This window comes from Oncorhynchus mykiss, chromosome 5 (genome assembly GCF_013265735.2).
Source record: "Oncorhynchus mykiss isolate Arlee chromosome 5, USDA_OmykA_1.1, whole genome shotgun sequence".
Classification (NCBI taxonomy): Eukaryota; Metazoa; Chordata; class Actinopteri; order Salmoniformes; family Salmonidae; genus Oncorhynchus; species Oncorhynchus mykiss.
Genome location: NC_048569.1, coordinates 16,926,678 through 16,942,981, shown reverse-complemented (window position 1 = coordinate 16,942,981; position 16,304 = coordinate 16,926,678). Strand labels below are relative to the sequence as shown.

The 16,304-nt window shown below is 45.5% G+C and overlaps 1 protein-coding gene across 3 annotated transcripts in view; it reads left to right on the top strand.

Moving 5' to 3' along the window:
- Nucleotides 1-622: 622 nt before the first annotated feature.
- The window catches only part of LOC110523341 (zinc finger FYVE domain-containing protein 16), a 32,778-nt gene continuing 17,096 nt past the window's right edge, over nt 623-16,304 (top strand). For 2 of the 3 annotated variants that reach the window (XM_021601957.2, XM_021601955.2), the window contains exons 1-4: nt 623-944; nt 7,864-7,978; nt 8,591-10,761; nt 14,689-14,797. In XM_021601957.2, coding sequence (XP_021457632.2) covers nt 7,909-7,978; nt 8,591-10,761; nt 14,689-14,797 — 2,350 coding nt within the window. In that variant the 5' untranslated portion in view covers nt 623-944; nt 7,864-7,908. The remainder of the gene's footprint in view (nt 945-7,863; nt 7,979-8,590; nt 10,762-14,688; nt 14,798-16,304) is intronic. The other variant, XM_021601956.2, reaches the window with a different exon arrangement.

Genomic DNA, 16,304 nt, shown 5'->3' with positions numbered 1-16,304 from the left:
GGCTAAATAGATGGAAGCAGTAAGTTGGAAACACTACCTCCAACATAAAGTGAGTGTATGTGTATCAATAGTGCTGGCTTCACGCGCTTGTCGGAATTGGGCAACTGGGAAGTCGTAAATGCGACACGATTGTGTTCATGCGCTATTTAACTCGGAACAATTCTTCAACCAATAGCCTAAGACTTTAGCTAGCAAAATGTTTTACTAATAAAGTTAACTAGCTTGCTTAACATTGACAATGGCCATACTAGCTAAATTATACATATTGATAGGTTTGTAATTGTCAAAAACGGATTTGCTGTCATCTTTTGGTTTAAAATGTAAAAGATCAGTGGTGAAACTTCACAACTCGGCTTGATTTTCTCACTTCCCCACTTTTAATTCTCACTAAAAGGGTCATTCAAGTCAAATTTCCCATTGGGAACTCATTCCGATAGCATGTAAACTCGGCATAGGTCTGGGCTCCTTCAGCCAGGTAATGCGCTTGCCTAGTCATCCACTACCAAAGGTGACCGACTGCTTTGCCCCAAGTAAACCAAGCAAAATAGGTGCGCTCACTTTAATTAAGGAAGGTTGCGATTTCACCGGTCGTCACTAGTTACCATAGCCACAAACCCCGCCTATTCCTACAATTTCGCTTCTTAAAATGTGAACCATAACGAAACTACTAACATTATGCCTAATCTTAACTTCAAATTAAGACCAAAATCAAATTTTAGTTTCAATCAATTTTTACGATAGCCAATGTTGACTTTGTGGCTATGGTAACCGATTCCACCGGTGGATAGATCCAAAATGGACGCCGGAGTAAAAACTGCACTGAGCTTTAAAAACTTCAGGAATAACAAAAGGGCAAAGAGGATGCAATCAAGAGTAGACACACCTTCTTCGTTATAACCAGAAGAATCGTAAAACGGTTGGAAGGCTAAATGATGAATCTTCCGGTAATGACACAGAAAATTGATTGTTGACTGTAAATATAGACAAATTGCATTGGCTATCCGGCTAGTATTAACTAAGCTAATGTAACATGTCTGCCCTCCGCTTTATGATATTCACGGATGATGATGCACGATAGTGATGACTTGATAACAATGATGTGTGTTTCAGGTAATGTCAGCAGGTAATGTCAAACTGTTTAGCTAGCTCGCTAACATTAGCTAGTTAATTTATAGCTAACGGACTAGCCAGCTAACATTACCTGGTGATCTAGTTAACAACTGGGAGATGAATTGCTAGCTAATTGAGCAAATGATAGCCATACCACCTCTAGATATAACATAGGTTCTGGTCCAAACACTCAAAAGACACACCCTCAAATTAAGTGGACACTTCTGATGACGTCTGACGAGTATACACTTTCAGGGCGAGGTATGAATGATTTTTAAATGGACCACACTTGGCCGGAAACTCGTCACTCGTTCATCCCGCGATGATTGTGTTCTCAGCCACCCGTAGCATAAGTGGATGAGGGTGTCTTTTGGATTGTAGCCCTAGTATTACTATTTACCCATTGTCATGATTAGGACATTTTGGTCACCATGGATACTAGCAGCATAATTAGATGGCTAATAGTAAGCTAGCTAGCTGATCGTTAGTCATGATATAGCCCAAAGACCAGCAGATGGCGATATTGAGTCGTTTCATCATACCTCCAAACACATTAGCTGTGTTCGACCACACTAACCATACTATTTGTGATGTAAATTGAGTATGTAGTATACTTATTGGTCATAGTATGGCTAGTTAGTATGCCAAAAGTTCCCAGCTGTACTACATTCTACAAAATACGAAGAATTCACTCAGAGGACACTTTCTGTACTTTTAAGGCCCATAATGAAATTCTTCAGAAAATGGGCGTGGCTTCACACCGTTTTCAGATTTGAGGAGGAAAATATACAGTCCGACAAGAGCAGATACAAATTCATTGCTTTAACTAATTTTGACAAATGTTAAGAAAATGTTGAGCAATGTAATAAACGAATGACTTTTCAAATAAATTACACAACACGTTTTGTTGGCTCACAATGTGTTGGCTACGCTATCTTTACGAACCGCATATCATTACAGCAGTAGGTATGTTAGTTAGCTACCTCATTAGTTGGCTACTAATATATTGAACTTGCCAGTGTATTAACTATATGCTAACTAACTGCCCAACGTTTATTGATTTGATTATTCACGTCATCCTAAGCTAAGTGGTATAGTCAAATCAAATTTTATTTGTCACATACACATGGTTAGCAGATGTTAATGCAAGTGTTGCGAAATGCTTGTGCTTCTAGTTCCGGCAATGCAGTAATAACCAACGAGTAATCTAACCTAACAATTCCACAACTATTACCTTATACACACAAGTGTAAAGGGATAAAGAATATGTACATAAAGATATATGAATGAGTGATGGTACAGAACGGCATAGGCAAGATACAGTAGATGGTATAGAGTACAGTACATATGAGATGAGTAATGTAAGGTATGTAAACATTATATTAAGTGGCATTGTTTAAAGTGGCTAGTGACACATTTTTACATCAATTTCCATAAATGTCCATTATTAAAGTGGCTGGAGTTGAGTCAGTATGTTGGCAGCAGCCACTCAATGTTAGTGGTGGCTGTTTAACAGTCTGATGGCGTTGAGATAGAAGCTGTTTTTCAGTCTCTCGGTCCTTGCTTTGATGCACCTGTACTGACCTCGCCTTCTGGATGATTGCGGGGTGAACAGGCAGTGGCTCGGGTGGTTGTTGTCCTTGATGATCTTTATGTCCTTCCTGTGACATTGGGTGGTGTAGGTGTCCTGGAGGGCAGGTAGTTTGCCCCCCGGTGATGCGTTGTGCAGACCTCACTACCCTCTGGAGAGCCTTACGGTTGTGGGCAGAGCAGTTGCCGTACCAGGCGGTGATACAGCCCGACAGGATGCTCTCGATTGTGCATCTGTAGAATTTTGTGAGTGCTTTTGATGACAAGCCGAATTTCTTCAGCCTCCTGAGGTTGAAGAGGCGCTGCTGCGCCTTCTTCACAACGCTGTCTGTGTGGGTGGACCAATTCAGTTTGTCCGTGATGTGTACGCCGAGGAACTTAAAACTTACCAACCTCTCCACTACTGTCCCGTCGATGTGGATAGGGGGCTGCTCCCTATGCAGTTTCCTGAAATCCACAATAATCTCCTTTGTTTTGTTGACGTTGTGTGTGAGGTTATTTTCCTGACACCACACTCACCTCCTCCCTGTAGGCCGTCTCGTTGTTGTTGGTAATCAAGCCTACCACTGTAGTGTCGTCCGCAAACTTGATGATTGAGTTGGAGGCGTGCATGGCCACGCAGTCGTGGGTGAACAGGGAGTACAGGAGAGGGCTCAGAAGGGACCCTTGTGGGGCCCCAGTGTTGAGGATCAGCGGGGTGGCGATGTTGTTACCTACCCTCACCACCTGGGGGCGGCCTGCCAGGAAGTCCAGTACCCAGTTGCACAGGGCGGGGTCGAGACCCAGGGTCTCAAGCTTGATGACGAGCTTGGAGGGTACTATGGTGTTAAATGCTGAACTGTAGTCGATGAACAGCATTCTCACATAGGTATTCCTCTTGTCCAGATGGGTTAGGGCAGTGTGCAGTGTGGTTGCGATTGTGTAGTCGGTAGAACTATTGGGGTGGTAAGCAAATTGGAATGGGTCTAGGGTGTCAGGTAGGGTGAAGGTGATATGGTCCTTGACTAGTCTCTCAAAGCACTTCATGATGACGGAAGTGAGTGCTACGGGGCGGTAGTCGTTTAGCTCAGTTTCCTTAGCTTTCTTGGGAACAGGAACAATGGTGGCCCCCTTGAAGCATGTGGGAACAACAGCCTTGGATAAGTATTGATTGAATATGTCCGTAAACACACCAGCCAGCTGGTCTGTGCATGCTCTGAGGACGCGGCTGGGGATGCCGTCTGGGCCTGCAGCCTTGCGAGGGTTAACACGTTTAAATGTTTTACTCACGTCGGCTGCAGTGAAGGAGAGCCCGAAGGTTTTGATAGCGGGCCGTGTCAGTGGCACTGTATTGTCCTCAAAGCGAGCAAAAAAGTTGTTTAGTCTGTCTGGGAGCAAGTCATCCTGGTCCGTGATGGGGCTGGTTTTCTTTTTGTAATCCGTGATTGACTGTAGACCCTGCCACATACCTCTTGTGTCTGAGCCGTTGAATTGTGACTCTACTTTGTCTCTATACTGACACTTGTTTGTTTGATTGCCTTGCAGAGGGAATAGCTACACTGTTTGTATTTGGTCATGTTTCCGGTCACCTTGCCCTGGTTAAAAGCAGTGGTTCGCGCTTTCAGTTTCGCGTGAATGCTGCCATGAATCCACGGTTTCTGGTTTGGGAATGTTTTAATCGTTGCTGTGGGTATAGCATCGCCGATGCACTTTCTAATGAACTCGCTTACCGAATCAGCGTATTCGTCAATGTTGTTGTTGGACGCAATGCGGAACATATCCCAATCCACGTGATCGAAGCAGTCTTGAAGCGTAGAATCAGATTGGTCGGACCAGCGTTGAACAGACCTGAGCGCGGGAGCTTCTTGTTTTAGTTCCTGTCTGTAGGCTGGAAGCAACAAAATGGAGTCGTGGTCAGCTTTTCCAGAAGGAGGGCAGGGGAGGGCCTTATATGCGTCGCGGAAGTTAGAATAACAATGATCCAGGGTTTTACCAGCCCTGGTAGCACAATCGATATGCTGATAGAATTTAGGGAGTCTAGTTTTCAGATTAGCCTAGAGTCAAATAAAGTTTGTTCAGGGCCATCGATGTGTCTGCTTGGGGGGGAATATATACGGCTATGATTATAATCGAATAGAATTCCCTTGGTACATAATGCGGTCGACATTTGATTGTGAGGAATTCTAAGTCAGGTGAACAGAAGGACTTGAGTTACAGTATGTTGTTATGATCACACCACGTCTCATTAATCATAAGGCATACCCCCCCCGCCCCTCTTCTAACCAGAAAGATGCTGTCGGCGCGATGCGTGAAGAAACCAGCTGGCTGCACCAACTCCGTTAGCGTGTCTCGAGTGAGCCATGTTTCCGTGAAGCAAAGAACGTTACAGTCTCTGATGTCTCTCTGGAAGGCAACCCTTGCTCGGATTTCATCAACCTTGTTGTCAAGAGACTGGACATTGGCGAGTAGTATGGTAGGGAGTGGCGTGCGATGTGCCCGTCTTCGGAGCCTGACCAGAAGACCGCTTCGTTTGCCCCTTTTACGGCATCGTTGTTTAGTGTCGCCGGCTGTGCTGCAGACGTTTACTGACACCGGCCATATTAAACGGAAGTTGAGCGTTCGTAAATTCATCAGTTATTCTGCGCTCTGGCACACTCAGACGAGAGTGCTCTGAAATCGGAGTAGATAGCCAGAGTGAATTTATGTCCATTATGTCCATACTTCCGACAGAGATGGCCGCCTCGCTTCGCATTCCTAGGAAACTATGCAGTATTTCGTTTTTTTACGTGTTATTTCTTACATTGGTACCCCAGGTAATCTTAGGTTTCATTACATACAGTCGGGAGGAACTACTGAATATAAGAGCAGCGTCAACTCACCATCATTACGACCAGGAATATGACTTTCCCGAAGCGGATCCTGTGTTTTGCCTTAACTGTGCTTCCGTCGGCAGCACAGTTAGTCACCAATGCTGTAGATAACATGAAAACAGCCTAACCAGCTCTGCTATGGCAAGTAAAATGGTCAGAGTGAGGTGTTCTCTCATTTGTGTCTGGAAGTAGCTTGCCAGTTAGCTTGTGTGCTTGACTGCCTTGTGATTGTCAGAACGCTCGGATCAACCCTACTCCTCCGCCAGTGTGCGCTCTGAACGCTCTGAGAGGGGAAACGCTCAGAATTTACAAATATACAATCTGACAACGCTCTGAATTTAAGAATTTACAAACACAAAAAAATGTATATCTTGTAATTTGTTATGCTAACAAGCTAGCAAGTGGTTGCATAGCAAGATAATCAACTTCCGGTAGACAGGTGTAGCGCTAGTATGCTCAACTGAAAGGATACCGTTCATTTACAGTACACTAATATGAACTAATAGTTAGTATGGGTATTCGAACACAGCTATTGTCTTCAGCTGGCAATACACTTGTATCCCCCATGAACCGGTTTGTACCTAAAATATTCTCCATTCATGCTGCAAATGTGATGATTTCCTCCTTACAGTGGTAAGAAAAAGTATGTGAACCCTTTGGAAATACCTGGATTTCTGCATAAATTGGTCATAACATTTGATCTGATCTTCATCTAGGTCACAATAATAGACAAACACTGAACGTTTGACATCCCTAGTAGTATTCATAGTAGTACAACATATGTACACAATAGGCAGTGGTGGAAAAAGTACACAAGTGTCATACTTGGGTAAAAGTAAAGATACATAATAGAAAATGACTCAAGTGAAAGTCACCCAGTAAAATACTATACTGAACAAAAATATAAACGCATCATCTAAAGTGTTGATCCCATGTTTCAGGAACTGAAATAAAAGATCCCAGAAATGTTCCATACGCACAGGTGCACCTTGTGCTGGGGACAGTTTTGTGAAACAATGCCACAGATGTCTCATGTTTTGAGTGGGGGTATGGGCAGGCATGAGTGTGCAATTGGCATGACTGCAAGAATGTCCACCAGAGCTGTTGCCAGAGAATGTTATGTTTATTTCTTTACCATAAGCCCTCGTTTTAGAGACATGGTACGTCCAACCGGCATCTTTAGCGCAGACCACGTGTAACCATACCAGCCCAGGACCTCCACATCCAGCTTCTTCACCTGCAGGATCGTCTGAGACCAGCCACCCGGACAGCTGATGAAACTGATGCATATTTTTGTCTGTAATAAAGCCCTTTTGTGTGGAAATACTCATTCTGGTTGGCTGGGCTGACTATCCAGTGGGTGGGCCTATGGCCTCCTAGCCACAGGAGTCGCTAGTGCGTGATGAGACAAGGATATCCCTACCGGCCAAGCCCTCCCTAACACGGATGACGCTAGGCCAATTGTGCGTCGCCCCACGGACCTCCCGGTCATGGCCGGCTGCGACAGAGCCTGGGCGCGAACCCAGAGTCTCTGGTGGCACAGCTAGCACTGCGAGGCAGTGCCCTAGACCACTGCTGTTCACTATATTTGAGTGAGTTTAAAAGTATCTGCTTTTAAATATCAAAAGTAATAGTAAATGCTCTAATATACTTAAGTATCAAAATTATAAATATAAAAATAATAAATCATTTCAAATTCTTTATATTAAGCAAACCAGAAAGCACGATTTTCTTGTTCTTATTGGTATTTTATTATGATCCTCATTAGCTGTTGCAAAAGCAGTAGCTACTCTTCCTGGGGTCCACATGAAACATGACATAATACAGAACATTAATAGAACATAAATGTTATTTGAATTTACAGATAACCATGGGCACACTCCAATACACATAAAGCATTGTAAAATTCCTTTGTGTCCTTAAACTGATGAGGCTGCTGTAAACTTGTGACAGACTTGTTTATTGTGACACCCTATGGGGCTATTCTTTCCTTTTTTAGCTCTTGAATTAGATTTCTCCATAAACATGGAGAGCAGGGGTCAGAGTCTGAAGTACACAATAACACATAGCTGGAGAACGTTGAGATGCTGTTTGGTCAACAATTGATATGTTATTAATTCATCGACCTGTCTGAGGAGTGGAAACTGGATGAAGGCTTCGGTTTATTCCTAAGCTATACCTAACTAATTACAACATTTTTACACTGACTTGGAAACTGAAATGGCAACCGAAATGTTGATTGAAATGCATTCGCCCAGTCCACATAAGACCAATAGTTAACAGATAACAATACTTTATTTTGTTCTACTTTCAGGAGGTGAAGTAGTGAGTGGAGCCTCTCTCCCGCCAACAGCCTAGCATGGACAACTTCTTCAAGGCTGCTGTATGTGACCTGGACAAGCTTCTGGATGACTTTGAGCTCAATACAGGTTAGATGTGGTTACTATGAAAAACCCCATTGACAGCATATATTTATTTGTATTTTCTCTATGTGGGTTGGGAGGGCGTGGTGTTAAAGCTGCAAAATGTAACTTTTTGGACGACCTGACCAACTTTACATAGAAATGTGAGTTATAGATATGTCATTCGCATTGAAAGCAAGTCTAAGAAGCGGTAGATCTGTTCTATGTGCGCTATTTCTATGCTTCCCATTCTAAAGTTTTGTCTTTGCGTCTTTTACTTTGGGTTTGTACACCAGCTTCAAACAGCTGAAAATACAATATTTCTGGGTATGTAAAATATATTTCACAGCGGTTTAGATGGTACAATGATTCTCTACGCTAAACATTGCTTGTTTTGTCACATGAACTCAAATAAGGCAAACTTTTCGAATTTTAACAACCAGGAAAAGGTGGAGTGAATTCTGCATATTGCACCTTGAACTGAACAATTAATATTGTTTTTAAACTAGTTGATACTTGTACATGTGGTGCACATTGTACTTTGTAGTTGCTAACTTAAAACGTGTTGCTCACATGTTCTGCTGAGATATTAACGACAGAATTGTTTAACGGATAATTCTCTCTTTCCCTCCCGACCAGATGAGCACAACTACAGATCAGTCTCTCTGTCACCTCCCGCGTATCCCGGCCACTCTCTGGGCCCTCAGGGTTTCCTTCCGGAAACCTCCACAGTTCCAGTTCCGCACTCTCTCCTTGACCTAAACTCCCTGCACTATGGCACTGCCCCCAGCTGCCCCGACTGTCCCAGCCCCAGTCCTGGAGATTGCGAGGCCAAGGGACGGCCTCTCATGGGGGTTGACCTGCTCTCCTCTGTGGACGGTCGGGGGGCTGCTAAGAGCTGTGCGCCACCCTTTCCCAAGCGGGCCCTGAAGAAGCCTGTGTGTGACCTGGTCAGTGACACAGGCTCAGCCCACCTCCTCCTCCGGGCCAACAGCCACGACGCCTTCAGTGAGCTGGATGTGGTGGAGAGACGGCTGGAGGAGGAGCTTCTGGTGGACTTCACCAGCCCCTTGGTGGCACTGCCTGAGGGCTCCTCAGCAGGTCTGGGTCCCAGCCTTGGAAGGACTGAGGGGAGGGAGGCTGCCGGGGGAGAGGAGGGGCTGCTGGGGCTGGACTCTGGTGGTTACTCTGCCACTCTCAGTCTGCTGGATGTGATTCTCCCTGCTGCTGTGGAGAGGCCCCCCTCACTGAGGAACTCTGAGTCTGGAGAGACGGAGGAAGAGAGAGACAGAGAGGGAGAAGCGACAGAAGTGGCCTTCGTCAACCAACACCTGAAAATCACACCAGCCCACCAGGACCAGGCTAGTGTTCCACCTGTTGCCATAGACACCAAAAAAGAGGACACTCCCACGTGTGATATCGACACAGAGGCCAGGGAGGAGGGTGAGGGGTCTTTGGAGCCCTCTGAGCTGACTGAAGCAGAGAGCTCTGGGAGCTGCACTGGACAGAAACCTAACCCTGAGGACGGCAGTGGTGGTGTGGCCGAGAGCCCATCAGCAGAGACAGAGCTTTCGCTGTCCTGCCTGCCCATGGGCGTGTCCATGTGTGGGGCCCTGGTGGCCTCCAAGAACCCTGAGGAAGCCATGGGAGGGGGGCGAGGGGAGGCTGGCCAAACTGAGACCTTAGAGGCAGAGTCCCTGTCTGCTTTTGAAGTCCAGGAGGAAGTTACTCTCCCAGAGAACCCTGAGACTGTGGGGGACTGTACCAACCCTGATGATGCCCCTGAAAACAAACCTGTCCAGTCACCTAGCACACAGAGCCCAGAGACAACCACCATGCCTTTCCACCTGGTAGCCTCGGCTCCCACCGTCTCCCAGCGGCCACTGAAGGTCAGCTTCTCCCTAGTGGAAAAGCAGCCAGTCACAGGGGCTCCACAGCGCCCAGCCTCCCCTACCTCAGAGCCCAGCCCCAACCCAATGGACCCACCTGCGTTTGGGTTTGAGTACCTGCCGGAGAGCGACCAGGCCGGGCTGCTTGTGACAGATGAGGAACTGGACGCCTTCCTCCGGGGGGAGACCCAGGGCCAGGAGGACAACGGGGTCCCTGACTGCGGGAGGCCCGGGGAGAACCTCCAGGATGAGGGCTTCTCCGAGCTCAACGGGAACCTGGAGGAGCGGCTAGTGGAGGAGGAGCTGCGGAGCTGCAGCCGTAGCCTAGGGGAAGGGCTGGAGAGGCTGGCCTCCCGGGAGAGTGACACGACCTTGTCTGCAGAGGGGAACGTGAGTCGAGCTCTCTCCGCTCCCTCCCAGGACCCCCCCAGCCCCAGCCACAAAGACTCCAGCCCCTGTAGTCCCAGTAACCTCCCACCACCCTACTACGGAGGGGCCCGACCCAAACAGCTGCTCTGTCAAGCACCCAGAGCACCTCAAGCAGCGGGGGAGGACCAAGGGCCCAGTAGCCCCACAGACCGCACCGACACTGGGGAAGAGGTGGACCAAAGCCCCTCTCCTCCCAGCCCCAACCCTGCCGAGGACTCCTCTAACCAAGGTGTACCCTGTCCAGGTTACTCCCCGCCTGAGCTCTATGTGAGCAGTGTGGGATACGACGAACTGTCGGAGCCCCCACCCTACCCTGGCAAGCCTGCTGAAGAGGGGAGCGGGTCCTCAGAGGGGAGGGAGGCGGAGGATGAAGATGGGCTGGGGTGCAAGCAGCCCCCCTGGGTGCCGGATTCGGAGGCACCCAACTGTATGAACTGCTGGCAGAAGTTCACCTTCACCAGGAGGAGGCACCACTGCCGGGCCTGTGGGAAGGTACGTACCCAAATCTGGCCATGAAGGGACTTTCTTTACCTTCATTTCTAGGGTCATCTTTTGCACTGTTGTTGATAACATATTTGGTCTTTTGAAGATATTCATTTTTATTGACATTAGGTGTTAGTAGCTAAATATACTTTTACATAGTAACACATAATAAAGAGCTCTAACATACACTGAACACAAATATAAATGCAGCATGCAGTTCCACACTCTCTCCCTGACCTAAACTCCCTGTATTATGACACTGCCCCCAGCTGCCCAACTGCCCCAGCCCCAGTCCTGGTCCCATGTTTCTTGAGATTAAATAAAATATCCCAGAAATGTTTTATACACACAAAAAGCTTGGTGCACAAATTTGTTTGCATATTACCTTTGCAAGATAATCCATCCACCTGACAGGCATGGCATATCAAGAAGCTGATTAAACAGCATGATCATTACACAGGTGCACCTTGTGCTGGGGACAATGAAAGTCCACTCTAAAATGTGCAGTTTTGTCAAACAAAACAATGCCACAGATGTCTCAAGTTTTGAGTGGGGGTTATGGCATGGGCAGGCATAAGCTACGGACAATGAACACAATTGCATTTTATCAATGGCAATTTGAATGCACATAGATACCATGACAAATTCCTGAGGCCCATTGTCGTGCCATTCATCCGCCGTCAGCACCTCATGTTTCAGCATGATAATGCAAAGCCCCATGTCGCAAGGATCTGTACACAATTCCTGGGAGCTGAAAATGTCACCGTTCTTCCATGGCCTGCATAGTCACCAGACATGTCACCCATTGAGCACGTTTGGCATGCTCTGGATCGACGTGTACAACAGTGTTTTCCAGGTCCCGCCAATATCCAGCAACTTCGCACAGCCATTGAAGAGGAGTGGGACAACGCATTTCCACTGCTCCGGAGTCCAATGGTGGCGAGCTTTACACCACTCCAGCCGACGCTTGCCATTGCGCATAGTCATCTTTGGCTTGTGTCCGGCTGCTTGGCCATTGAAACCCATTTCATGAAGCTCCCGACGAACAGTTTTTGTGCTGATGTTGCTTCCAGAGGCAGTTTGGAACTCGGTAGTGAGTGTTGCAACCGAGGACAGACAATTTTACACGCTTCAGCACTCTGCGGTCCCGTTCTGTGAGCTTGTGTGGCCTACCACTTCGCGGCTGAGCCATCGTTGCTCCTAGGCATTCCACTTCAAAATAACAGTACTTACAGTTGACCGGGGGCAGCACTAGCAGGGCAGATATTGGAGGAACTGACTTGTTGGAAAGGTGGCATCTTATGACAGGACCACGTTGAAAGTCACTGCGCTCTTCAGCAAGGCCATTCTTCTGCCAATGTTTGTCTATGGAGATTGCATGGTGGTGTGCTCGTTTTTATACACCTGTCAGCAACAGATGTGGCTGAAATAGCCGAATCCATTCATTTGATGTGGTGTCCACCATCATGTGAAATTCATGGACTAGGGTCTAATGAATGTATTTCAATTGACTGATTTCCTTATATGAACTGTAACTCTGTAAAATCGTAGAAATTGTGGCATGTTGAGATGATATTTTTGTTGAGTATAAGTGTGTGACCCAGTCACACAGATCCTGAATATGAATGGAAGCTGAAGAAAATAATAAATAGGGTAATCTCTTCCTCTCATAATGAAACAATGAAACATCATTACACAATCAGTTAACGTCAATACAGCAGCGATACTGCCAATTCCAATGAGGCACATTTCTGTATTTACTGAGTCAGAGGATTCAAGTGTAAATGTGGGTTACAATGTGGAGCAGTGACCTACCTATGATTCAGTTCATCCAGACTGTTACCTATCTTCTCTTTGTAGAGAGAACACTTCCAGTCTCGTGTTTACAAAGCAACACGGAGTTCCCTGCTTACATACGTCACACTCGATCACACAGTATGGGACGATATCGCCTATATACCACACCCCCATCCTCTGCTGCTACAGTGGGGCAAAAAAGTATTTAGTCAGCCACCAATTGTGCAAGTTCTCCCACTTAAAAAGATGAGGCCTGTAATTTTCATAATAGGTACACTTCAACCATGACAGACAAAATGAGAAAAAAAATCCAGAAAATCACATTGTAGGATTTTTAATGAATTTATTTGCAAATTATGGTGGAAAATAAGTATTTGGTCACCTACAAACAAGCAAGATTTCTGGCTCTAGCCAGTCTCCAGATCTCAATCCCATAGAAAATCTTTGGAGGGAGTTGAAAGTCTGTGTTGCCCAGCAACAGCCCCAAAACATCACTGCTCTAGAGGAGATCTGCATGGAGGAATGGGCCAAAATACCAGCAACAGTGTGTTGTGAAGACTTACAGAAATGTTTGACCTCTGTCATTGCCAACAAAGGGTATATAACAAAGTATTGAGGTAAACTTTTGTTATTGACCAAATACTTATTTTCCACCATAATTTGCAAATAAATTCATAAAAAATCCTACAATGGGATTTTCTGGATTTTGTTTCTCATTTTGTCTGTCATAGTTGAAGTGTACCTATAATGAAAATTACAGGCCTCTCTCATCTTTTTAAGTGGGAGAACTTGCACAATTGGTGGCTGACTAAATACTTTTTTGCCCCACTGTATATACAGCTTACTCAGATAGAGGCATGTCAATTATTCTTATTCCAGGTTCTCTATATATCTCCTCTTCTCTGAGGTCTGAGAAGCCAGGTCTAACAGCCCAGTGACTAAAGCCAGAGCTAAGGCCCCAACAACCCAGTGACTAAGCCCACACTGATTTAAAGCAGCATTACACAGGAGTCCCAGGGGCATTAACACTATAAGCTACTTACTGCAGTACTACAGGATATAGAAGGGATGATCAGCGAGGGGCTACGTGTTCTGTGGAAAATAATGAACGACGTGAAACTAACCTTCCACAGAGTTGCATTACTTTCAGGAGAATGCGTAGAGCCCCAAATTGATTATCCCTTTTTATACCATGGCTATAATTTAACACATTTGCCTCTAGAAATGTGTTTATTTGTCAGTAGAAATGTGTTCAACATCCACTGAAGTAGCTAGCAAGTTTACTAGTTGCCTTTTTAACCAAACAAACTGACTTGCTAGTTTAGCTAACCAAACCTGTAATGGCCTGGGTGTAGCTGGTAGAGAGGAGTCAGGTGCAGGACAGCAGAGATGATTAATAAAAGTAACTTCACTCAAAATGACCAAATACATGTAGTCCAATACCAAGCCCACACAAAAGGACCGAAATACAATAAAACAAACACGCACATAAACCATGGGGAAAACAGAGGGTTAAATAATGAACATGTAATTGGGGAATTGAAACCAGGTGCGTAAAACAAAGACAAAACAAATGGAAAATGAAAAGTGGATCGGCGATGGCTAGAAGGCCGGTGACTTCGAACGCCGCCCGAACAAGGAGAGGGACCGACTTCGGCGGAAGTCGTGACAAAACCAAGTCTTAGGTTGCTATTATGAAAATAAAATTTAACAATGTAAGTAATGTTTTCATTTCAACTTTTGCTTTCAAAAGCAGCTCAAACATAGAACATGTATGAAGGAACTATAGCCATTGAATTCTACCATGCTGATATACCGTACTTTATAGGGAAATAATGCATGCTCTAGAATGCTCTTCAAACCAATCAGATATGAGTATTCAACAATACCATGGTACTGTATAAAGAGGACTAGTCTAATGTACTTTACCACCTCCTTTGACTTCTCTTCTTAATTGCTGCACAATCAATTATATAAATTATTCCTTTAATGTACTGCTTTTCTTTATGCTAGGGCAAGACATGGGTCACACACTTAACATTGCATGAATAACTTCATGTAGATTGTGTGTACGTATAGTGGTGTGTTGCAGTAGTGTTTGTCTCCTGCCTGATGTTTGTCCTCCCACCCGTGATGCAGGTGTACTGTGCCATCTGCTGCAATAGGAGATGCAAGCTAAAGTACCTGGACAAGGAGGCCCGGGTGTGTGTCGTCTGCTTCGAGACCGTACACAGAAGTAAGACCCAAGGTTTGAGTGTGTTTTCGTCTAGAAGATCATACACATGTTTAAGAATGTATGTGTTGTCTGCTATTATACAGTGAGGTGTGTGTGCGTGTGTGCGTGCGTGCGTGTGTGCGAGCGTGCATGCGTGCGTACATCCATTTTCTTCCGAGATACTAATCACACACCACCATCCGATGCGTGCACCTCAGCTGACTGCTCTGAATTACTCTGTATTGTCAGGCTCCTCTTCTCAGAACAACAAGAACAAAGACGCTGATGTCTGAAGAACACAGTCTTCACAGCCTGGTGTCTGTTGCTGTAGTGTAGTTAGTAGGCCTCAGCTCTGCTCAGCCTTGGGGGCTTAAGGGAGCTCTGTTGTCAGTGAATGATGCAGGGAAAGGAACCCAGTTTATGTTGACTCTGAACTGCTAGCCCTATAAGGTGACTCATTCATCTTTAAACTGTTTCAACTTGGAGTTGTCATTAACAGACCATGTCTGGAGTTGTCATTAACAGACCATGTCTGGAGTTGTCATTGACAGACCATGTCTGGAGTTGTCATTAACAGATCATGTCTGGAGTTGTCATTAACAGACCATGTCTGGAGTTGTCATTAACAGACCATGTCTGGAGTTGTCATTAACAGACCATGTCTGGAGTTGTCATTAACAGATCATGTCTGGAGTTGTCATTAACAGATCATGTCTGGAGTTGTCATTAACAGACCATGTCTGGAGTTGTCATTAACAGACCATGTCTGGAGTTGTCATTAACAGATCATGTCTGGAGTTGTCATTAACAGATCATGTCTGGAGTTGTCATTAACAGATCATGTCTGGAGTTGTCATTAACAGACCATGTCTGGAGTTGTCATTAACAGACCATGTCTGGAGTTGTCATTAACAGACCATGTCTGGAGTTGTCATTAACAGATCATGTCTGGAGTTGTCATTAACAGACCATGTCTGGAGTTGTCATTAACAGACCATGTCTGGAGTTGTCATTAACAGACCATGTCTGGAGTTGTCATTGACAGACCATGTCTGGAGTTGTCATTGACAGACCATGTCTGGAGTTGTCATTAACAGACCATGTTTAGAGTTGTCATTAGCAGACATGGTCTGCTGAATATGCTGACCACACCACTCGCGTCACAAAAATATATTTAAGCATACATGTTATTGCACCCATGCCAACCTTGCCAAGCGCTGAAATAGAAGTCAGTTCTATTTGTGACACTGAACTCGGTGCGGGTCGTGCCTCTCCCATCTCCTCATTTTTTATTTTTTTAACCTTGATTTAACTAGGCGAGTCAGTTAAGAACAAATTCTTGTTTTCAATGACGACCTAGGAACAGTGGGTTAACTGCCTGTTCAGGGGCAGAACGACAGATTTGTACCTTGTCAGCTCGGGGATTTGAACTTGCAACCTTCCAGTTACTAGTCCAACGATCTAACCACTAGGCTTCCCTGCCGCCCTCATTAGTTTATAGAAGCAGATACCCATGTGCCATCTCCTCATTGGCTATACC